The 22,459-nt window shown below is 41.6% G+C and overlaps 3 protein-coding genes across 5 annotated transcripts in view; 2 read left to right on the top strand and 1 right to left on the bottom strand.

The window, feature by feature from the left end:
* Positions 1 to 140: 140 nt before the first annotated feature.
* Positions 141 to 2,556, top strand: kxd1 (KxDL motif containing 1). Of its 2 annotated transcripts, none has more exons than XM_049724359.1 (5): positions 141 to 285; positions 716 to 881; positions 1,061 to 1,213; positions 1,415 to 1,461; positions 1,653 to 2,556. In XM_049724359.1, exons 2-5 carry the CDS (start codon positions 784 to 786, stop codon positions 1,907 to 1,909), a joined length of 555 nt encoding a protein of 184 aa, XP_049580316.1. In that variant the 5' UTR covers positions 141 to 285; positions 716 to 783; the 3' UTR covers positions 1,910 to 2,556. The 2 variants fall into 2 exon arrangements, with proteins under 2 accessions (XP_049580316.1, XP_049580317.1); XM_049724360.1 differs by having other exon boundaries at positions 150 to 285; positions 761 to 881.
* A 296-nt stretch (positions 2,557 to 2,852) lies between these two features.
* Positions 2,853 to 7,283, top strand: ergic2 (ERGIC and golgi 2). 2 transcript variants are annotated; one of them, XR_011087017.1, is made up of 14 exons: positions 2,853 to 3,196; positions 3,303 to 3,411; positions 3,488 to 3,534; positions 3,788 to 3,855; positions 4,108 to 4,148; positions 4,293 to 4,391; positions 4,942 to 5,034; positions 5,203 to 5,258; positions 5,332 to 5,430; positions 5,510 to 5,607; positions 5,967 to 6,129; positions 6,704 to 6,783; positions 6,870 to 7,078; positions 7,139 to 7,283. XR_011087017.1 is itself a non-coding variant. In XM_049724357.2 (13 exons), exons 1-13 carry the CDS (start codon positions 3,091 to 3,093, stop codon positions 6,948 to 6,950), a joined length of 1,140 nt encoding a protein of 379 aa, XP_049580314.1. In that variant the 5' UTR covers positions 2,853 to 3,090; the 3' UTR covers positions 6,951 to 7,283. The 2 variants fall into 2 exon arrangements, 1 of the variants encoding a protein (XP_049580314.1); XM_049724357.2 differs by having other exon boundaries at positions 6,870 to 7,283.
* Positions 7,241 to 22,459, bottom strand: part of magi2b (membrane associated guanylate kinase, WW and PDZ domain containing 2b) — a 79,822-nt gene continuing 64,603 nt past the window's right edge. Inside the window, exons 12-22 of the mRNA XM_049724361.2 lie at positions 19,545 to 19,576; positions 17,916 to 18,108; positions 17,615 to 17,730; positions 16,934 to 17,126; positions 16,597 to 16,818; positions 16,272 to 16,457; positions 15,867 to 16,158; positions 14,836 to 15,055; positions 14,393 to 14,551; positions 14,037 to 14,175; positions 7,241 to 12,310 (exon numbers count right to left, since the gene is read on the bottom strand). Coding sequence (XP_049580318.1) covers positions 11,661 to 12,310; positions 14,037 to 14,175; positions 14,393 to 14,551; positions 14,836 to 15,055; positions 15,867 to 16,158; positions 16,272 to 16,457; positions 16,597 to 16,818; positions 16,934 to 17,126; positions 17,615 to 17,730; positions 17,916 to 18,108; positions 19,545 to 19,576 — 2,402 coding nt within the window. The 3' untranslated portion in view covers positions 7,241 to 11,660. The remainder of the gene's footprint in view (positions 12,311 to 14,036; positions 14,176 to 14,392; positions 14,552 to 14,835; positions 15,056 to 15,866; positions 16,159 to 16,271; positions 16,458 to 16,596; positions 16,819 to 16,933; positions 17,127 to 17,614; positions 17,731 to 17,915; positions 18,109 to 19,544; positions 19,577 to 22,459) is intronic.

The following is a 22,459-nucleotide window of genomic DNA, read 5'->3' as shown; positions in this document are numbered from 1 at the left end:
TTTTAAAGGCCGGTTACATCACAATTTAAGGAATGAAAGTCCATCGCAGACCTACGCAAATGGAGGGTAAAGAAATGGCAGAACCTTTCTCTTTACTGTGTTTCCAGCAAAGAAAGGGAACTATACAAAAAAGAGACACCTCCGGATATACAACTCTCGTGACCGGAAATGATCAAAACACGGAAGTACTTTATTGTTTTGATTCAGCAGCCACCTACCCGTTTTACGGTTATGCATCCCAAATACGGAATTTCGTCAATATAGACATCTTCTGAGGAACCACAGGTAGATGTTCCTTTTTGTTGTATTTTATCGTCTATGGAAAGTCACCTTTACCTTTAGTTTAGGAACAGTGCTAGAGTCAAGTTGATGGGATATAACCCAAATAATAAATAAATAACATAAGCTCGTCATTTTCTTATGCAGTATGTATAAAATATTCCGCACACCTTTGTTCAATTGCCAGGTTTTAGTGATAGACTGTATATTGATTAAAACGAGACCAAGATATATCATTTTAAACATCTTCCACTGCAATTGAGGCAACGTTGTTGCACAAGTGTTCACACAATCTCATTGTTCAAAACGAATCAATCACATTTAAACTCATGTTAAATCAGTCACCTCTCACCTGCTGTTAGCTACCACTTGCAGTGCCTCTTGTATAAATCCAAATAAAGCAGTAGGCCTTTACTAATATTTTTTTGCTCTTTAGGAGATTATTAAAAGTTTTGTATTGACACTGACTGGCATTTGGAAGTGCTCTGTATCTGGAGCCGCATCATGGTGGAGCCCACTGCCTCCGGCGTGTTCTGCAGCCGGATGCTGAGCATGGTCAATTCTGAGGATGTCAACGCTATCATCCAGGCTCAGCGACACATGTACGTCACAATCAGAACCGTCTTTTGTTTTAAGTTTTAATCTTTTAATATTTAAATTGGCTTACGAGTTACATTCTCATTTCTCACTTTAATTGTATATAGAAATGTCCACATTGAAACTCCTGTGTCATCACTCTTGAGTATTCACAGATTTTGAAAAACTATTTTTTTCCCATCAGGTTGGACCGCTTTGAGAAAACCAATGAAATGCTGATCAACTTCAATGTCCTGTCTAGCATGCGACTACAGCAGATGAATGAAAGCTTCTTGCTCCACACGCGTACACTTGTCGAGATGAAAAAAGATTTGGACAGCATCTTCCGACGGATCAGGTTGGGTCATTTAAAAGAGGTAGTCTGAAGTCCAGCCCTGGGGTCATTTGGTACTGGCTTACCATATAGAGCATTGTAATGATTACATTTAACATGGCCCACATAAACAGATTACAACATTTTTGCTCTCAATGGAAAAAATGGACATTGGTGATTTAAACATTCCACATTAAACATTAGTCTTTGTTTTTTCCCTTTCAGAATGCTAAAGGGGAAGATTGGCAAGCAGTACCCAGAGGCTTTCAGTAGTAAGTTAACAATTGTGTATCATGTCAAACAAACAATTATGATTTCCTATGGTAGCGTCGAAACCCAAAATGCTCAGCTACGCTAACACAGCAGTAAAGTCATAATTACACTATTATTATTTGGGTCAAATGGCAACATTCACCTCTGGGGCATTTTATTATTTAATCTAATTTAACTCTTCTTTGGCCAGACATCCACGAGTCACCCATCTCTGTGGATGACGACGATGACTTGGACCCTGCGCCGCCGAGCGGGGCCACCACTATCACCACGGCTACCCCGGGCCAGAGTTCGGATTCCTGCGACTCCAGTCCTGATGTGGTTTCGCCTGCTGCGAGCCGATGCTCCGAGGAGATCTCCCAAGAAGCACTTGACACGCCTGCTTCAGACGTCCATCGCACGGCTGGCCTGCAGGATGAGGGTCCAGACTCTGTGCCTGCTGAGTAGCTTCATGTTGTGCGTGGATAGACTTTATTACTGCCGGCACAACTTCAATGTTGTTGTTTTGTTGTTGTTGTTTTTTTTTGTTACAGTGGTACTTTGAATTTGGAGTGTCCCATCCTCCACCTTTTGTGAACCCTTTGAATGGAGTGGGAAAAATGAAGTAGGTAAATTCTGTAATGTCATCACATTTGGGGAATAAGAGCCACAGTCGCTAATGCACTTTCAGCCGTTAAGTGGGCGGGACAAGAGTCACACACAAATAGAAAATATGAACATGCATATGGAATTGCTCTAGGCCACAACTCATGCCTAGAAGTTTTGATGTTACAAGGCCATGCTCCTCAAAGGTACATTGTCGTATTTGCCATTTGCAAATCAACAGATTTTACGGGGGAAACCGATCCTCCATCATTTCTGATATCAAAGCTTTTAATTGGTGCCAAGCATCCATGTTGAACTAAGGGGCGGGGCTTCATGTAGCCAGAGTATAGATTTGTTTAGTAGAAAAAAGATGTTTTACCACCATCTTGTGGCACCCACATGCGATTACAAATGTTTTTGTAATTGTAGATTACACTTGCAGATTCTTGGTTTTAAACAGTACTCTTGCTTGTTTGTCTTCATTAAAACATTAACGGCATTTCAATTCATGTAAGTGGGGGAATTTATTTCATATGAGTGAAATAAGTTAGGATTTTGGTCATAAATAAATATATTCAACTCGGTCTCTTTACTTTTTGAAATTTAAATTTGTCAAATTTAGTAGGCAGTGTTTACAAGTTGAGCGCGTACTGCAAAGCCGTCAAAATGACAAACTATTGGATATATATTACAATACAAACCTTCAGATGAGTGAACTCTTTGATAATATAATTTTCAGGAATGTAGTTCTCTTAGGATCCACCCGACGGCGCTATGTCAAAACGTGTGTCGTTTCCATCCCTAAAAAACGAGTCACAAAACCTGAGTGACATGTTCCTCCCTTTACTGTTTTTTTTTACGATTCAGTTTAAATTGAAGCTAAATGAAAGCATGAATGTTGTACTTAACCGGCCAGCTTAGCTTTCCTTGCTAACCTCAGCTAGCTATCAACCTGTCACGCTGATAAACGCCAGCACGTCAACTTGAAATCAAAATAAAAAGCATAACCCGCGACATTCGTTCACACCCGAAGTTACGGCAAGATGAGGAGACTGAGCAAAAAGAAAGCTTTAACGCTGGTCAAGGAGCTGGATGCCTTCCCCAAAGTCCCCGAGAGCTACGTGGAGTCGTCAGCCAGCGGGGGTACAGGTACGGCGGATACTGGATGCACTCATCACCACACGTTTAACGCCTCATCTTAATTTATGGCAACATTATTAATTAAAAAAAAAATTGTCGTCGACGCTCCTTCCAGTGTCTTTGATTGCATTCAGTGCCATGGCTGTCCTCGCCTTCTTGGAGTTTTTTGTCTATAGGGACACATGGATGAAATACGAGTACGAGGTAGACAAAGATTTTAGCAGGTACCAACACCAGGAAGTCAGCTGTTTATTTTTTCTTCATGATATTGTGCTTATGCTGCTGCTCTTTCTGTTCCAGCAAACTGCGGATAAACATTGACATCACAGTAGCCATGAGATGCCAGTGTAAGTAGTACTCGTTGTCAATCAATACATGAACATTTTGTTTAGTTGCAGACAACAGCTCACATTAACTCACGGTAAATAAAAACATCTCAAGGCACAACACCACATAGTGTTACACACAGTCATGTCTGACTTGTGTATCCACTTTGTGTGACATCTAGTGAAATACCATTTAATTGTTCTGCCTGTCAGTGTGTCCAAATATTTTGTATGTATTTTTGTACACTTCATGAGAGTCAAATTTTGAATGCAGACATTGGCGCAGATGTTCTTGATCTGGCTGAGACCATGGTTGCTTCTGATGGCCTTAAATATGAACCGGTCAGTATCTCTGCTGGATTTATGCTGGGTGGTTCAAGTGATACAATTGGAAATGTGTTATGAGAAATCTAATTATATTATATTTAGGCTAATTGGTAGCAGATACTATTGATAAGCCTCATGAGAAGGTTGTTTTTAACTCCTGAATCGGCTCATTATCATGTACATCCATGATGTTGCTTTATGATTCTCTCAATTTTGCAATCTGTATGTGTTGCAATTCTCTTTCTTTTTTTCTTTTTTCCAATTTAGGTCAACTTTGAGCTGGCACCCCAGCAAAAGATATGGCACATGTAAGTTGAGGTGACGATGACATCACATCGTTTGATTGCCCCACCCTCCCACACACAATTTTTTTTGCTAGCTGTGTGCTATTTAAAGTATTTAAACATGGGTCAGTGCCTGCCTTAAATAGCTTTATAATTTGTCTTTTACAGGACTCTTCTTCACATTCAGGAGCGTCTACGAGTGGAGCACTCCCTGCAAGACTTGATTTTCAAGACTGCCATGAAAGGATCCCCTCCTGCTAAGTCAAAGTACAGAATTTCCCCCCCCCCCCCTCCCCAAAACTGTCATGTTCTTTCTGGGAGGTGTCGTGTGAAATTAGTCACTGTTGGAAGTCTCAGTAGAAGATTCAGTGATTCTCCCACCCATTTGGAAAAAAATAGATAAGAAACATAAATATTTTGTAAGTATCAAGCAGGAGCCGCAGCAGCAACGATCTCACAGAAATGCTCATGTCACACGATTGTGTCACTTGTTGCCAGGCAGAGTTCATGAGGCTGGGTCAATGGAAAACAAAAATGTACCAGCCACTGTGATTCCTCTAAATAACTATGAGACATATTTGAGTGTCTTTTCTGCACAAATATTATTCAAATTTAAAAAATGAGAGGCTTTGTAACCAATTGATAGCATTTACATCAAAAGTGTTTGCCAAACAGCACGATATTGTTCAATTCAAATAGTTTGGTCTATGAAAAGATAGATGGATCAATAGAGAGTGAGATAACGATGGAGCTGTAGAGCATTAGTATTTAAAATGTGAATCACGGCTCAGTATTAAAAATAAACTGCGTTCTACAGCATGGATAGAAGCCCATCGCCGACAGCCTGCCGGATTCACGGACATCTGTATGTCAACAAGGTGGCTGGAAACTTCCACATCACTGTTGGAAAGTAAGGACACAACACACACGGGAATTAACCATGACTCATTTTTATCGCTTTATTCAAAGCACGTAACAAAGAATGTTGGTGTATGTCTGTGTAAACTAAGTTACGAGCTGGGTCATGGAATGAATTCAACTCCTAAGTATGAATATGAAACGTTGATGATGTGCGCAGGTCCATTCCTCATCCACGAGGCCACGCCCACCTTGCAGCTCTCATCAGCCATGACAGTGAGTTAATTTCTTTTCCACTTTGCAGTCAGTAAGCATTGATGCTATTCTCATGATTGTATTGGTGTTGCAGGTTTCAACTTTTCCCACCGCATCGATCATTTGTCTTTCGGAGAGGACATCCCGGGCGTCATCAGCACCCTGGACGGCACCGAGAAAGTCACGACCGAATGTAACGTAACACCTTTCACCTCACGACTACTTTGATTGTAAGCTCTAACTTTGTTTATGTTTCTGTCTATTGTTGTTAGCCAATCACATGTTCCAGTACTTCATCACCATCGTCCCCACTAAACTCAACACGTACAAGGTTGTGGCTGACACGCATCAGTACTCTGTCACAGAGAGGGTACGCGGCCTCTGCTTTGCTTTTGGAAGACGCCACGACTGGAGCATTCTGATCACTTGCCTGCATGTTTTCTATCGTGTTTTCTCTGGTGTTTGCGTGTTCTCATGTGTGTGTTTCTGTTCTCATCTGTGTGTATTTTGTTCTCTTGGTGTGCTCTCCTGCTTTTGTATGTCTGTGTTGTTTGCTCCCATGTGAGCATTCATGTTGTGTGTTTTTGTGTGTATTTATTCCTGTGTATTTTTGTGTTTGTTATTGTCTGTGCATGTAAGTGAGTTCTCTCATTGTGTGTTTTTTTTTGTGTGCGTTTGGGATTCACGTGTGGGGGTTCTTGTGTGTGTGTGTGTGTGTGTTGCTTGCAGGAACGAGCTATCAACCACGCGGCGGGCAGCCACGGCATCTCGGGGATCTTCATGAAGTACGACATCAGCTCTCTAATGGTGAAAGTGAGCGAGCAACACATGCCGCTCTGGAAGTTTCTTGTGCGTCTGTGCGGCATCATCGGAGGCATCTTCTCCACCACAGGTATGCCACACGCTGGGTAATATGCTTTGTGAAAACACTTCAATGTTGAGATGAATATTTTTTAATAAATATATTGTATTGTTTTTAATAAAGTGTAATAAACTCTTCAAGTTAAGGCATTTTATAATTACGTTCATGTATTTAAAATATTTTTTTAAGTCACAATGTTTTCTCTTCTGGATCATTTGATGTAATATTTTTAAAAATAATTTGTAGAATTTATGTCAATCATTTTGTAATTTTCAGATTCATTTTGTATATTCAAAACCGTTTTGCAACTTAGGCATTTTGAATTTTGTTGTAATATTTAAATGAAACTATTTTAAACTATTTAAACAATTTACAAATTTAAAGTAGTTATTTCAATACTTCAAATGATTGTGTTACATTTTTATTGACGATTGAATACATTATCTACATTTAGTTGTAAAAATAATTTAAAATGTATTTATCGTTTGTGTGATGAAAATGTAAACATTGAAAATATTACCACTAGCACATTAAATGTATTTTTCATGAACCTCATGAATATATTGAATGAAAATTAATTGATTTTTGCTTCCGTGTGCCGCAGGCATGCTGCACAGCGTGATGGGCTTCTTTGTAGATGTGGTCTGCTGTCGCTTCCAAATGGGAATCTACAAACCTCTCAAGGTGCTCATCTCTAGCTCATTACAAAGCTACTCTTTTTTTTTGTGGTCCATTTTATCTTCATTTTTCAAGTGTTTTCGTCATTCCAGGAGCATCCTGTGCAAATGCAACACGCAAAGGAGCAAGCGGCGCCCCCTGCTGACACGAACTTGACTCAGCCAATGAGCTGACATCAGATGCCAACTTGAGTATGGAAAGCCATTTGACTTGAGCATTTATTGTTTCCATTCATAATTCGGGCCCACTAGAAGGATATCAAATGAATGTGCAAATCATTCTTACAAACAAACAAACAAACAAACAAACAAACAAACAAACAAACAAACAAACAAACAAACAAACAAACAAACAAACAAACCATTCAAATACATTCTTAATTACTTCATGTACCAGCTAGTACAGTGAGATCGCTTTAAAGACAAACATGAAATTTTGAGAGAAAAAAATACCACACAAAAGATGCCTATGTGTAAATGTTTATTAAATAAAATCTCTCCACTCGATTCGTCGTCATTGCCTCTTATGTATAGGATCACGTCAAAGTGTCTCTCTTAGACCACGTCAAAAGTTTGACAGTATTTCAGAATATCTTTCAGTAAACAAGTTTTTTTTTGTGGGTGTTTTTTTTCTTAGCAAAATGTAATATATCCGTACTGTCGCATTTCATAAAAATAGTTCACGTCTTTGAAACTACAGTATCAATGATACAGTAAACCATAGTTGTAGGAATACAGCTGTACAAGGTGAATAAGTACTCGGTTAACACTACACAGGTACTGTATACTTGATGGGATCATGAACATGCCATTGTTGTTCACAGAGAGGTGGCTTCTTTTTTTTTTTTCTTGCCTTCTTCGTTTTCTTTATACAAAAATGACTCACAATAGACAAGCCGGATGCGAGTGAGCGGAGATGGAGGACATATTCAGACCATTTACTCAATAATCCTCAACTTTGCTTCATAAGAAGTGATAATCAGGCTGGATCTTGCAAGTCTTGGACCATTGTCAGCATGTAGTTGTTGTGTGACATTTCAAACTACACATCAACAGACACTGTATCTTCACTGTTGGGCGGGAGCCTATGTCAAAATTTGATCAAAAATCAACACTACTGGTCAGTCTTTTTTGTTTTTACAAATTACTGTGGTGCCTTGAGATATGAGCTGTTTGAACTATTTATTTGTTTGTGGTAAAAATTTTGAATTACAAGCAGCACAAAATGCAAAGAAATGTTAAAAATAATTTTACTCCCAGTTTAAGTCAATTTGTGCATCAAACAGATGGATTTAAAAGCGCCCAATAACTGCCTTTCTTTCACTTAATGGTAACGATGCAAAAATGTGAGACAGGCAAACAAATAGCATTTATGTCGCAGTTATAAGACTTCAAACAATAAATAGTTTAACACAAATGGTGCAGGAACACAGAAAATCTTTGTGTAAAAAAACGTGTTAGTGCAGCTTACAGCCTGTCTTAAAAGTAGTTGTAAGACGCATCAAGGTTTGTTTGCCTTATGCTGCCCCCTAGTGGCCAAGTGGATGATTTGGGATGTGTGTCATGAGTTAAAAGCTTGGTCACGCAACAAATCTCCTCCTATATCAAGGCACCACTTTATTAATGACTAAAGCATTAAGCAAAAGCTGCTACAATGTTTTATAACAGATTTTTTATACAGAGCAATAATTGATGGTTTGGATTCAGGGTTTCAAATTAACATTCTGGTTTCATAGATGATAAAAAAAAAAGAAGCTTCCATTGTAACTGGAATTGAAACCCTAATTGATCCCTCATGGTTAGGCCAAGGTTAATGCTACTTTGTGCCCTGATGTTTGTCAAAATGACATTGGAATGCCATGAAAGAATTTAAGCTGATGCTGGCTCAGATTCACATGATGGGAATCAAGTCACCATTAAAGCCCCACATGAATAGACACCTTGTTCAGGGAGGGAACAAAACTGCAAAGTGGGTTTCTTCGCGTTTTAGCTCGGACATAATATTGCTGCAGACTAAAGCATGAGAAAAACATAGGTGATGAAAAAGTCAGCGGAACCTCCAAGGTCCAACATAAACTGGTTGGTTGGCATTTCAAAACAAATTTGGGAGCAGTAATGACCATGGTCATAGTCGCGGGCTCTCTCTAGTGGCATTGGGAAGAATCTATGCCTATTGAACCTATTAGTACACCAGCGTTTAATCTTTTAGAACAGTTTTATAAAAATTAACATTTATATGAAATACATTTTAAATGAATCATTACTTAAGTTTTTTTTATTTTCAATTTCTTGTCAAATTTGATTCAAAAAATAAAGCAGAACAGACGCCCTTGGAGGCTCCCCTGTGAAATGTGTATTGAACAGGGGGTGCAAAAGTATTACTTTAAAAAATATTTTTCAGATAGCCATGGCAATATCTTAGAGTTGTATCTTGAATGAACTTTGTAGAGACCAATCGTGTCAGTTATGAATACTGTTATGTATGAGTCAGTAACGTGCGGTGAGGTTCATGACTGGGGAGGCACATTATTTAATTTGAACCATTTTAAATAAAATCTCATATCAGCAGTCTTCTCACATAAAAACACTCAATAAAGTACATGGAATCAAAAACTTGTTTTCGATCGTGCGTACTACTCCGTTTGAAAAGACATGCTCCTAAGTCCCGTTGTCCGAATCTAACCTTTTAACTCCGGAGTTGCTCTTCCTTTACTGATGACCTCCTGCTTCGACCGAAAATCAATGGTTGAAAATCGTTTGGATATGTAATCCTCCATTGTAAATTGAAATGTAAAAACGGAAAAACAAAACAAAACGAATGTAAAACGAAACAAATGGACGACTGCGCAGTAAATTTGAACTGGGGATCTCTTATTCTACAGGTAGGTGCATGAAGCATCCCGGGATCACTAGCATCCCCTGCCATAAGGCTGGAGAACCTTTTTTCGTAGCCTCCGTAAGATCTCTTTTCAAAGCCGTTTTGTTCATCTAAAGAAACACGACGTTACAGAACGATGAAAAAAAAAACATAAGATATTATATACACCAGCTTAACTACGGAAATTTGTTAATATAGCCACAGTGTTTGAACACTTAAACAGCGACATAGAGACAGACAGCAGTTCAGTCTAACTGCATAGCCTGTCAACATAGGTAGCCGTGTGATTACGCAAATCTCAGAGGAGGCTAAACAAGAAGTTGGCTACTAGCGAATCGTCTTCGGTTTTAAAATAAGTATAAAAACTCAGTGATTTTGTTTCAAAATGATACAAAATTATTGAAATTAAAAGGAAAATGACTATAATAAAAACAATTGAATTTGGTTTTCCCCTTTTCATGATGGCAGGGGAGGAGTAGCCTCCCTTGCCTCCTTTGACCGCACGTCCCTGGTATGAGTGACAAAAAACAATTTGTCCTTTTTTACTCTGGTAAGTACATTTTTGAATAATGTATGTACATAAATCATTTCTATAAGACGTTTAAGCAACACTTCTACTTTTACCAGTCATTATTTGTACTTCTATTGAACTACTAGAGGGTACTTTTGCCACTTGGTAAATTGTAGGTTTTTGTAAACATGACTAAATAAATGTTTTTTCTTTGTAAAAACTGTTGTTCTACTTTTGCATCCCCAGCTTTATGATTAGCAGCAATGCTACAGGCCGTGTTCCAACACTGTCTTGAGTTGACAACAAGGCTGATATGCGTGTGCACTGTGCACGCTTGTTGCGGGCCGTGCGTCCCCAATTTGTCTGCGTGGGTTTTGAGTAAGGCACTCTGCCCCCTCCTTCTTCTCGCCATTTTGCTCATAGATGCCTCTCTCCCACAGTGATGTGGTGCACGTAGCACAGTTCAAAGTCTTTTCGAAGTGGAATGAATGATGCTGTTTTCCTTGTTAGTTTTGGCACACTGAATAAAGACATAGGAAAAGTCCTTTGAGCATTTATTCCGTATCCTTGGTATCCATTTTAAGGTCAGTGTACTAGGATTAAGGATTTGCTCAAAGGATTTTCCATGAGCACAACGCCACTCTGCACAATGGTTAACGTTTGCTTGTTTACATAACGCAGTGTCGTAGTGTGACTTCTTACCAAGCCTGCTGTCACGAATGTAAAAAAAATGGAGGAGAAAGTGGTCCTCGTACGTGTTTTGGGAGTCCCATGCACGGGTCGCCATTTTGCCCACATGTCCTTGATATGTTGTCATAGTTGAGGCCTGGGACAGGACAATCGATCCCAAATTATTCCGTCCTGATGTTTTTTTTTTTTTTAAATTTCCTTCCTCTGCTTCTTTACAACGACAAATGTACACATTTTTGACATCATTTACAGTATATGATATATATTTGTTAGGCATGTGAGGAGTAACAATGGATGCACTTCTAGAATAGTGATTCCCAACTACTGCTAGTTATGCAATTTCACTTTTGTGGTCTGAATATTAGTTAGCACATTGCCTCACAGTTCCTGTAAGGAGTTTGCATGTTCTCCATGTGACTGCGTGAGTTTCCTCCGAGTCCAATCTTTGTATTAAGCATTTTGTGTCAGATGTTTACGGTTTGAACAATTGATACGAGCGATTGTAGATATTTTTTGGGCGAGTCAACTATTGTTCACGGCAGGGCTCTGTCCTTGTCTCACGCAAATTGTTACTAAAGGTTGGGAAACACTGCTTGAGAAGTTTCTCTGTTTTTAATAAGAAATACTAAATGCAGTCTTTTGGTGTACATCATCGGGCTCCTCACTATGTTGCAACATGTGTGAGAGTTGGTCAGCTTTTTAAGGTGGCGGGTGTAATTATCCTAGAGTAAAACAACATAACTTGAGGAATAGATGAAGGAGAACAAACGGCGGCGGGTCAGGGCTGACAAAAAGCCGATCTTGTCTACCTGCTGACAGTGGAGGTCCAGGACCTCAGGGTGCCGGGCAGTTTATCTGGCCCTGGGATGTTCCAGGGCCCCGGGGACGTGGCGGCAACTCTCCTGGCAGGGGGCTCCTCTGCGCTCTTGGCGTGGCCCCCAGAACGCTCCTCCTCTCTGGGGTAAACCCCTCTGGACAGCAGCCTCTCCTGGAGGCTGGTGTGGGCGTCTCTGCTGACCAGAGAGGCTCCGTTGGGAGTGACGCTCACGTAAGGGTCCCACAACCAGAGAGCGCCCGCCGCCTGGGTGCCCGGCCCCTTTCTGCCACAGCGGGGGGAGCAAGCGTCCCTCTGCCTCCCAAGGACGGTTTTGGCAGGCAAAACCCGAGGCTGCTCGATGCCCAGCCCGCACTCAGCCTCTCCTCCCTGCCCCCTGATCATGCACTTCTGCTGGGTGGACCTGCCACCTGCGGCCCCTCGAGCCGAGGAGCCGTGGTCCGTCACCTGTGGAGCTTTATCGGTTGCCATGCACGCTGAGGCCTCTAGAGGGAGCTGATGAGGGGAATCCAGGGATGCGGCTGAATGGGATGGAAGCAATGGATTCTGGTGGGCTTCGAGGGTCACTTCCGGCAGGGTAGAGTGGATTGTAGAAAGGGAATCCCAGGGGCCGCCACAGTCTGTTGAAGACAAGAGAAATTGTTAAAGGATGATCTCAGAGAAGGGATACAGCAACATCATTCACTGAGGTCATTCAAGATTCCTTATTCTGGGGTTTTCGAAACTACGGGCAAATCCAAGTTTGGAGTTGCACGCCTTCAGTGCAGTGCCACACGACATGCTGGACATCACTGAGGTTTACTGGAAGACACATCATCAATGGACGTAACATTGTGGAAATAAAAAAACAAATGCATAAATAAAATAAACATGCAGCAGAATTAAGAAGAGGCAGAGAAACTTCGGCACTAAAACTAAACCCCTGTAATAGACACTCGTATGGTTTGTTTGCATATGTTGCTGTGCTGTGTGTTCGAGTAGCAATTGTTTGAAGGCTTATTATTATTAGCATCGCATCTACTGTATGCTAATTTCAGTTTGGCTCTTTGGTGTATCATGTATATGTTAGCATTAAGCTAGCAGACGTTCATTACAGTATATGGTTTGGATGAACTATTTAATGTTAAAATATGCGGCTGAGTCTCTTTTGTTTGTAAAGTGTCAGTTTTACTGTAAACTTAACAAATAAAGATTACAAAAAAAAATTCTTGCATGCACACCTTTCCTATTATTTGGAGAACTGCTAAGGGATACTGTAAAAATAAGTCTGTGTGTGTTTTAAAAGGTTTAATGGCAGTAAAATGTGTGGGAGAGGTAGTCCTATTAAAATTGTTTCAAATGTTCTCTATATCGCAGATTTTCGCCAATAAACAAACACGTGCATTACCACATGATCATGCCAACACACACACTGCATCGCACGACTCCACATGGCAACAAGACGAGAAGTAAAGAGAAGACATGCAGTTTTGCACAAACCGTGTCTTTAGAGTGGCCCATTAGGAAGAAATAAGGGGAGCTTAGTGTGTCACCTTTCATGCACATGGACAGGTTGGAAGGTACCATTCCTGAGGGAAGGCAAGTAAAAGCCTATATGCCAATCGTTCGACTTCAAGCGTAAACATGTTACAGAGAGAGACACAATTAATGGCAGTAGGAGGTTAATATGCTTGTTAATGTGATCTGGACTATAAAGCCTCTGTGGATGTATACACTACTCACAAGTTAGGAATACTCAGCTTTCAGTGCACTTTATTTGAGCCCCAAACGTTTTCATGTGCGTGTCCCACTGCTGAATGTTTCAGTAGTTATTGCACAGCTTAGGTCTCTGATACACAAACAGTTCGACTTCTACGCCTATCTGTGACTCTTCTAGTCTCTCTCTATCTCTGCTGTAACTCGTTGATAACAATGGTGGTGTGAGGCTTCAAAGGATATGCACTGTATGTGTTGCTGCTGCTGCAAATACTAAGTAGCGTTCGTCTGAAGGTTCACGTTGATAGCCCTTCTTGTTGGCAGGTCTAAAAAATGTACAATAGTGTGAGGCTTCAAAGAGGATTTTCTCAGAGAGAGAAAGAGAGAGAGAGAGAGAGAGAGAGAGAGAGAGAGAGAGAGAGAGAGAGAGAGAGAGAGAGATGACCACTGAGCTTAGAGAGTCATCAGCTGGTTGCAACTGGATGAGACACACTGGAAAAGTCACAGAAAGTTTTCAGACAGTCAAATTAAATTCACCTGTAAAGGTCGTGGTGCATTTTAGGTTCACGTTGAAATTGAATATGCCAAATCTTTTGGGAGTAGTGTAAAAGTGAGTATGACAGAAAGGGAAGATTTGAAAAGAAGACCCACCGTATTCAGGCACCTGTCCCGTGCCTCTCTTCAACAGCAGTCGGACCCTCCGGCCCCCCGCCTTGATGAGCTCGATGGCCCGGGCGTGAGTCATGTCCCTGGTGCTGTCCCCGTTAATCTCGATAATTTGATCCCCAACCTGAAGACCACATAGACACACACAGAAGCAACCTCATATTTTACACATGCGTGGAAAGGTGTCGCTTTATTTACAACAAAGTATTAAACGAAAAGTATTTCTTTTTTGGGGGGGAATTTGTGGATTCAATATTTCTGTATTACACAGGTGTAATATTTGTCATATCTTGCTAAGTGAGATCATGCGTCATATTTTAAGTAAACCTCTGCATGCTCACCCTCATCCTCCCGTTCCGGATGGCAGGACCGTCCTCAGCCAGGCGCAACACAAACAGGTCCATCTTGTATTCTCTGCCCCCCCGGATACTGAAACCAAAACCTTTGGAGCTTTTCTCTAGCTCCACTGTGAAGTAATCAAAGTCCTGCAGAGGGGGGATCTTCAAAAAAAAAAAAAAAAAAGTCATCATAAAAGCGCAGCAGGTAGCTGGAACATATTGTGCAGACACTGCACAGTGAAAGCAAATGTAGTAGTGCACCAACACCTGTTCTACTCAAGACAAACCATTTCAAGACCTTAATCAATCCATCCATCAACCTAAGTTTCTAAACAGCAGTTGGCACAAAACCTTCAAGCTTCTGCTAAAAACAAAAAAGATGTCCTAAAAAGCCTACGAAAACATCTCCGTGGGTGTTCAGACATTCACATGAGTGATTCTGATACCTGTGGTCGAAATTCTGCAGCGATCCCCAGCGGAAACTGAGCAGCCGCCGTGTGCTGTCTGAAGTCCAACAGGCCGGGCGGGTGCCGGTAGTCCAGCGTCGGGGGCTGCCGGTAATCAGTCACCGGCGGGTGGCGGTAGTCTACGGGTGGTTGCCTGTAATCAGTGAACGGAGGATGGCGGAAGTCAGGTTTCACATCCTGTCTGGCTTTAACCTCAGACCTGTGAGGAGGGAAAAAGCAACACAATCTGAGAGAGTTTTGTTTGAAAGACAATGTGTACATAGTATTCACAGCGCTCCACGATGACACCAGATGGATTGCGTGAAACATTTGGAGTCAAAATCATATATATATATAAATATGTCTATATTTTAACTTTTTTCATCGTAACTTATGTTTTTTAAAAAGTCATATTTGAGCATATTATTAAATAAAATATTAAATATTATTAAATAATTTTTTTTACAAAAAAAAGTGTGTTCAGTGTTCCTCGCTGACATTTAGGCTGAATTCTCCTTGTGGCTTTTGTGTCTGTGCACGCTTATGTGTGTGCGTGTGTAAGGCACAGGTCACTAAAGATGCTTTTGAAACATTCATCAAGCTCTCACTTGTGAAATGAGAAAAAAGCTGCAGCTGATTCGGAGTGCTACGCCAGAGTGCGTACGCACACAGTGCATGCACGCACACTGACATAACTGTCACTGATTGCTTGGATTCGTGCATTATACAAACGATACCTCAAGGTGAATTATTCAGTGTCAGTGACAGGATGAGTCGAGTAATGGAACCGGACAAAGTTGAAAGAGAGAGTCGGGAACGTACTGCAAGGACCTTACTGACACACTTAAGACTCTGCCTCTTTGGTAAAGGTTTTATTTGTCACTGTTATTTGCCCTCCGGTATGGAAAGCCATTTCAACACTTACTCACTAGCCAGATTAAGGTTCATGTGCTAGTACACTTTTTGTCTTCACTAGTAAGACTGTTCATCCGTGCATCCATGCATCCAACCCACCCACCCATCCTTCATACCTTCCGTCATGTAGGTAGAGCTGCGGCGGCGGTCCAGAAGGATGGCTGACGGGACTCTGCTGCGTTCCGGCCGGTGCCGCGTGCGATGCTGCTGGTGCCGGAGGACAAATGAGTATTTGACCGGTCTGAGCTGGTGTTTGAGTAGGCTGGATGGACGCTTGGCCCGTCTGAAGGGCCATTTGACCTGGCTGAGGAGCTGCCTGACCGGGCAGTTGGGCTGCGGGGTTGGGCTGGGTGCCATGTTTCTGGGTCATGGGGCTCTGCTTTTCTGAACCGGGTACAGATTGGGAGCCTGTGAGGGGAGGCATAAAATTGCGTGAGGTGAAACGCTGTGATGGGAATTTCCATATTCACTACTTTTATCTAGTGGAAATGAAATGGGGGAAAAAAAAGCCGCACACTTGCCTTCCTCTGGTATGATGTGCAGCGTGACCGTGAGGCCTGCGTCTTTGATGAGCTTGACGATGTCAGCATGCGGCATGCTGATGATGGACTGGCCGTTAACCGCCAAGATCCGGTCGCCAACTTTTAGTTTGCCACATCGGTCTGCGGGGCTGCCCTCGATGATACGTCCAATTTTATGGGGCACGGCTGGAAGAACACGAAGCAAGCTCAATTAGAAACGAGTATGTTGGAAAGACACCACTCATAAGGCTCACCGCATTGGTTTAAGTTGGTTACTATACAAGTTGAATTACTTGGAGAGATAGAAAGGTAAACTTGGACTCACTGATGACGGCGGCATTCTCCGGCCTGTTGAGGGAGCTGATGATGACGAAACCAAAGCCTTCGTTCTCCTTGCGCTGAATGAGTACGTCACTGGTGTGCAGGGTCGATCCCTCCGTGGTCGCGCCCACCGCGGCGGTGCCCGGAGGCATGCCGTCGTTGCGGGGTGAGCTGTGCTGAGTAGACACTAGGCTGGGGCTGCGGCCATTTACGGGGCACCCTTCGCCTGGATGGAACAAGCAATGTGTGGCGCTTTATAGACCAGAGCTTCTCCAAGAAATATTTGGGGTACAGGAAAGATCTTTTTGTAATCCTAACATTCTGTGCATTTGTCTCCTCACCGGGCATGTGCAGCCTCCTCCTCACAGTCAAGCTGACTTGGCCGTTGCGAGCGGCGGCGTGCATCAAGTCAATGACGTACTTGTGCGGCTTCCCGGCAACCACGTTTTTATCCACCGAGATGAGCTCGTCCCCCGGCCGGAGTCGGCCGTCGCGCTCGGCGGGGGTGTTCTCGATAATGGCGCCGATCACAATCTGTTCCGGGACAGAGATGACATTAGTCACACAGGACGGGGCAAAATGGGCATGTTTGTACTTTGAACCACACTACGACTGCATGTTAGCAAGGCACTGTTCAGTGTGGAAGGTCAGTGATGGGTAGTAACGGCGTGCGTGTGTGGTTAGAAGAATGGAGTATACCATACTCACCAGCCACTTTATTAGGCACACTGTATGAAAGATTTTGCCTTTACATTGAGAGTAAATGCTTTATTTTGATCGGCAGAGTCTGAGAGAAACATTCCAGGGCTTGTACATACTTTGGTCTATGCGAGAACTGTCATAAAAGTTGCAATAGCCTCCGAAACATGGAGTCTATCCTAGCTAACTGGACTGGTCACCAGCCAGCATCTTTGTTTAAGGTGGAGTGCTCAAGTGGCCAGCGAGTGCACATGAAGCGTGACGTTAGATAGACAGAGTGTGAAAGTTAAGTAAGCGTGAGGTCCAGCCCGTCCCATACGAGCCTTGTCACGGGCGTCCGGACTCACAGCCTGCACGGCCTCGTCTCCCCCCAGGATGCGGAAGCCGAAGCCGGTCTTCTCCCTCAGCAGGTGCACCTCCACTTCTTCGTATTCCGGACCTGATGCACACATGTCATAGTTTATAGCTCTTTTTTTTGCCAGCATAGTCATTGGAGAATTGTTTTTTCATTTGTACGTTTATTTTTCTAGCAAGATTCTGCTGATGTCTTTCTTGAAATTGTTCTATATGTTTGATTGGGTGGCCCCTCCATCGGCCATGCTGCCTCGACACAAACAAACTCACGTCGGCTCTCGTAGATAGCCCTGGACTTTTCGTAAAGGTCGTAGGGATCGGGTTTGTTCAGGTCAAAGCCTTCGGTGGAATCTGGCACGGATGTACGGTGTTGGGGCTGATTGGGGAAGGGCGTGCCCGGAGGCAGCACGGGGCCTGACAGGTTGGCCTGGGGGCTTCCGTGAGGGTCCCACTGGTCAGTTAACTGCAAAAAAACAAAAAAGCGTTGAAGCCAATATTTAAAATATATTATAAATAAATTATACTGTAGTTCTTTAATCAGGTCTACCAATTTACATTATCCATAATATTGAATTTATTGATTGAGGCAAAATCCCTACTAATTGATATTTTTGTTTAATTTTAATCTAACTCATCTCATTCTAACTGGATGTTTCAGGTCTTGTGAATAATAAAAAAAAAGCCTGAGCCAAATCCCTACTAATTGATACTTTTATTTAATTTTAATCTAATGTATCCCATTCTAACTGGATGTTTCAGGTCTTGTAAAAAATAACTTTATTTCTATTTATGGTGTTGAATAATTGATCAACTTCTTGCAAACAGGATAAATGAGACAATTCGTGATTTTTAAAATACATTTCTTATTTTTTTCGCATACTTATCAGGCACAATTCTATTTTATTCTTTACCTAGAAACCTGTCTGTCAATCAATCTATTTTTGTATAGGATCAGTCAAAACTCCGTAGGTGTACCTAATAAATTGTCTGGGGTGTCTTGTATTTTTTATGAGTTAAATGCTTGGATAGGATGGTGTTAACGATTTAAGCATATGGACTTTCTGTGAGAGATTGAGGATAATCTTCATATTCATATTTTTGCAATTTTCTAATTATCATTGATACGATCTTACAATTTATCAATGTTGCATTACAATCCTGATGATTATCTTGATGATTAATTAATTGATAACACTGGTTGGCATAGCGGCAGCTGAGAAGAGCTATTTGTCATACAGCCAGCCCCAGTAGCTTTAACTTTGTGGCCATGACAGAAATTAAACCTGGAGTTGGCTATTTTGGTATGAAGCAGCCATTTTGAGTCAATTGCACAGCTAGTTCGTTGTGCAGTAATACAGTTGCAGGTGAGTTTATGAAGTTTTCTGCCTACAGTGAAAAAACACTCATATAATCCCGAAGTCAACAAAAGGACAAACAAGAACTTCACAGATGATAAATGATCTGTCTACAAATGGCGAGTCAAATAAGTTCAAGTTGAGTTAGAAGCCAAGAATGTGAAGAAAGCGCAAAGAAGTCAAGTCCAGACAGCTCGTCTGGATGATGGATGATTGGCGCTCAAAGAATCGTGTCACCCTGAAAGTGCGTGTTCGCTTCGCTCCCTCAATTATACCGCAAAGACAGACGGCCACTTGGTCAGGAGCAGATACGATAATGAATCGAATCAATATCCGTGAGGAGAGATTCATCACGGCTAAATATTCTGGCTTGGTGCTATGAATGAGTGGTGATTGCAGACGACGGTGCAGGTGGATGCGCAAATTGAAGACGCCTGCTCTTTTCAAAATAAAGTCAAACGTCAACCAACTCGGAGGCAGCACAGTGCCTTAAACTTGTTTCATTACTGTAAGATGCCAAACATTATGTCAACCGGTGTCGTACCTGTTTGGAGGCCTTCCATGGAGAGATGTGGCCTAAGGAGACAAACACATCATTAAACCCCAGAAAAGTCATGATAAATATGAAGGGATGAACTCAGACTTAAACTTTTTCTATTTACACAGAAAGGCCTATTTCTTTCAAATATTGTTGACAAATCTGTCAAAATTTGAGCTTTTCTTCTTTGCCTTTGACTTTGACTTACAGGCGAGGCATATCAAGATGCATCTTCCTTAGTCTGCCCGCAATGAAAGGTGGTCAGCTCCCATTTTTCATGGGAGCAAAAAACAAAGAGTTGTTTGGAGTTTTGTTTAGCACTGTATAAAAATCAAATGTCAGGATTGTGGGAATAAAGATGGGATTTCACCACCAAAATAAGTCAAAACATTAAGGGGAAAATAAATCTTAATTTTCCTCAAGACCATAAAGTTATAAAACGGTTTAAAAAGTATTTTCAGTTATATTAAGTCATAAAATCAGGAGGAAAAAATGCCATATTAAAAGAAATATGATGTGAGATTTTTACTTTCTTTTATGAACATCAAATTTTTAAGAAAAAATGTTTTGTGAGAAAACAATCATTACAATAATGATAATTAAAAAGGCATAATTTGACATGTATGAACTAATAACATTCATGACATGGAAAAAAGCTTGATTTCGAACAAAATATAGCTGTCACTTCCTGAGGGGAAAAAATAAAAGGGACAATAAATCTCAATTTCAGGAGCCTAAATTTTCAATTATATGAGAAACCTTTTTCAGTGTTCTGACAATTAAATTTTACAAGAATAAATGTATCATATCACATGCAATAACGCAAAGTACATTTATTAGTAAATTAAAAGATTATGTTTTCAGTGTACAAAATGCATGAGTGTAAAATCCAATGCGTCTTGGCGGCGATGTGCTAATATGTAGAGCAAAGTCGGATTGTTTTGACTTTGTTTGTGAAAGTCTCCCTAATGTGCGCCGCTGTTGCATTTGTTCTCAACATAATTACATCATTAGCTGCGAGCGAAGGCACAGAACCCCGCCCGCCCGCCAACCCCACACACACGCACGCACGCACAAACACAAACAGCTATCTATCTGTGAGCTATACTGTATTTCATGTGGGTGTAGGAAATGGGGAGCACTCCAATTCTCATCAGCACAGCTCCCTTGCGACAGCGCACAATCAAAGGAGGCGAGCAGTCATGCCTGTAATGCTGAGACCCAAATACATACGTACATTGTATGAAGATGCGCTACATGCAATTGCTCTGTAGTGTGGTGGAAACTTGATATGCGCATACAGAAATGTGGCAATACCACGCATTCAAGTATAGTTTCCTTACTAGAAAATATGTATTACTGATACAAGAAGATATAAGAAGAATTTTGAAGCAATTTGGACAGCAAGCCATGTTAATGTGATCCTGAAGAAGCAGTAAGGAAAATTTATGAATATATAATTTTTTTTATTTTGTTAAGTTTTCAACTTTGGTACCTTTAGTAAAAGGCGCAAAGTCAGTTTGTCATAATTTTTTTTCTTTTTTAACAAACCCAAAACATTCTTCAGATGGCGTCTATAATAATTCATTTTATGTTCCCTACAGGGGACGAGTGGAAATGCTGGAAAAAAAACCTGAAAATATCCTAAAGTCAACTTTCTGGCCTGGCACCTGGCAGATCCAAGCATATTTCAGGGGGGGCAGTGGCCCCGTGCCCCCACTAGCTCCACCACTGATTATCTTATGGCCACCCTTCTTCGTAAGTCATTGTGTCACTGTTAGATTAGGCCTCTTTGGCGCACATGATTAGATAGGTAGCTTGAACTATGCCGTCATTTTGTCGTGGAGGCGTCTCTGAACTAAGGAGCGAGAGAAAGCCTCAAAGGAATTCTAATAGCTCATGCATAGGAAATTTCCCTTAATGTGACAAGGAAAGAAATTTGCCGGCTCTACACGGCAATTGTCCACTCATATTAAAACGGAGCGTCATCCTCACATGTGGCATTTAGGCTTCATTTAAATGCTCATCAAATTTAACAGCATATGTGCCGGATACAGTAAGTGGCGCTCACACGGGCGTGCGGCTGAATTCCAAATGAGTGCCTGATGGGGAGCTTTTAAGGCGTCAAACCCAGCACGCTGACTTCTGGACGGTGCTCGCTTCCCCGACTGCTTTGGCCCGTGCGGTTTGGTTTCCGCCCGAAGAGATCCTCGCCCTCGTTTGGCACCCGGGAGTGTCTGTCTCTCACTTGCGGTTGGCTCGGCTTCAAGCCGGAATGTCAGGGGACGGATCTCAGCGGAAGTCTGGAAGAGCGCCCGCGATAGGAAAGCCAAAGCGGTCCTGACAAACGCATGCAGTGCAGGGCTGACACCTTGTCGGTGTTCCACTAATGACCGGTGCTCTCACCTGAAATATTCTACAATGGGGATGCCAAACTCATTTTTGTCATGAGCCACATTGTGATTTTGGTTTCCCTCAAAGGCACATGTGCCTCGGTTAAATCGACTGGCAAGATGGTTGCAAATGGATGCCTGACTTTCATTTGCACAATGGAAACCTCAGACATCACCTACGGTCATCAAACGAAGTACAATAAACACGACAGCAGTTCCGAAATCAACTGTGTTGGCAGAAAATTTGTAGTGTACAACTTTTGTTAAATGAGTGGATTTGGTGAAAAATCTGTTGAAAGTGAAGAAAAGTCGGCATTTCAATTCCTTGCCAAAATAGCAAACGCCCTTTTTAGTGTTTACATGCTTCAACTGTATTGTTGCATTTATTTGCTTTTAGCTTAGAGTTTAGGATTTGTTCATTGATTTTAGTTTTTGAGTTTGCCTTATTGATTTCCTAATTGGCTTAATTATAATTAAGCAAAAATTAGGTTTGCTAATTTTTAGCAGTTTACACATTTTGTGGGAAAA

The sequence above is a fragment of the Syngnathus scovelli genome, chromosome 6 (genome assembly GCF_024217435.2).
Source record: "Syngnathus scovelli strain Florida chromosome 6, RoL_Ssco_1.2, whole genome shotgun sequence".
Taxonomy (NCBI): Eukaryota; Metazoa; Chordata; class Actinopteri; order Syngnathiformes; family Syngnathidae; genus Syngnathus; species Syngnathus scovelli.
The sequence above is the reverse complement of the archived record's forward strand: the minus strand, read 5'-3'. Positions and strand labels throughout refer to the sequence as shown.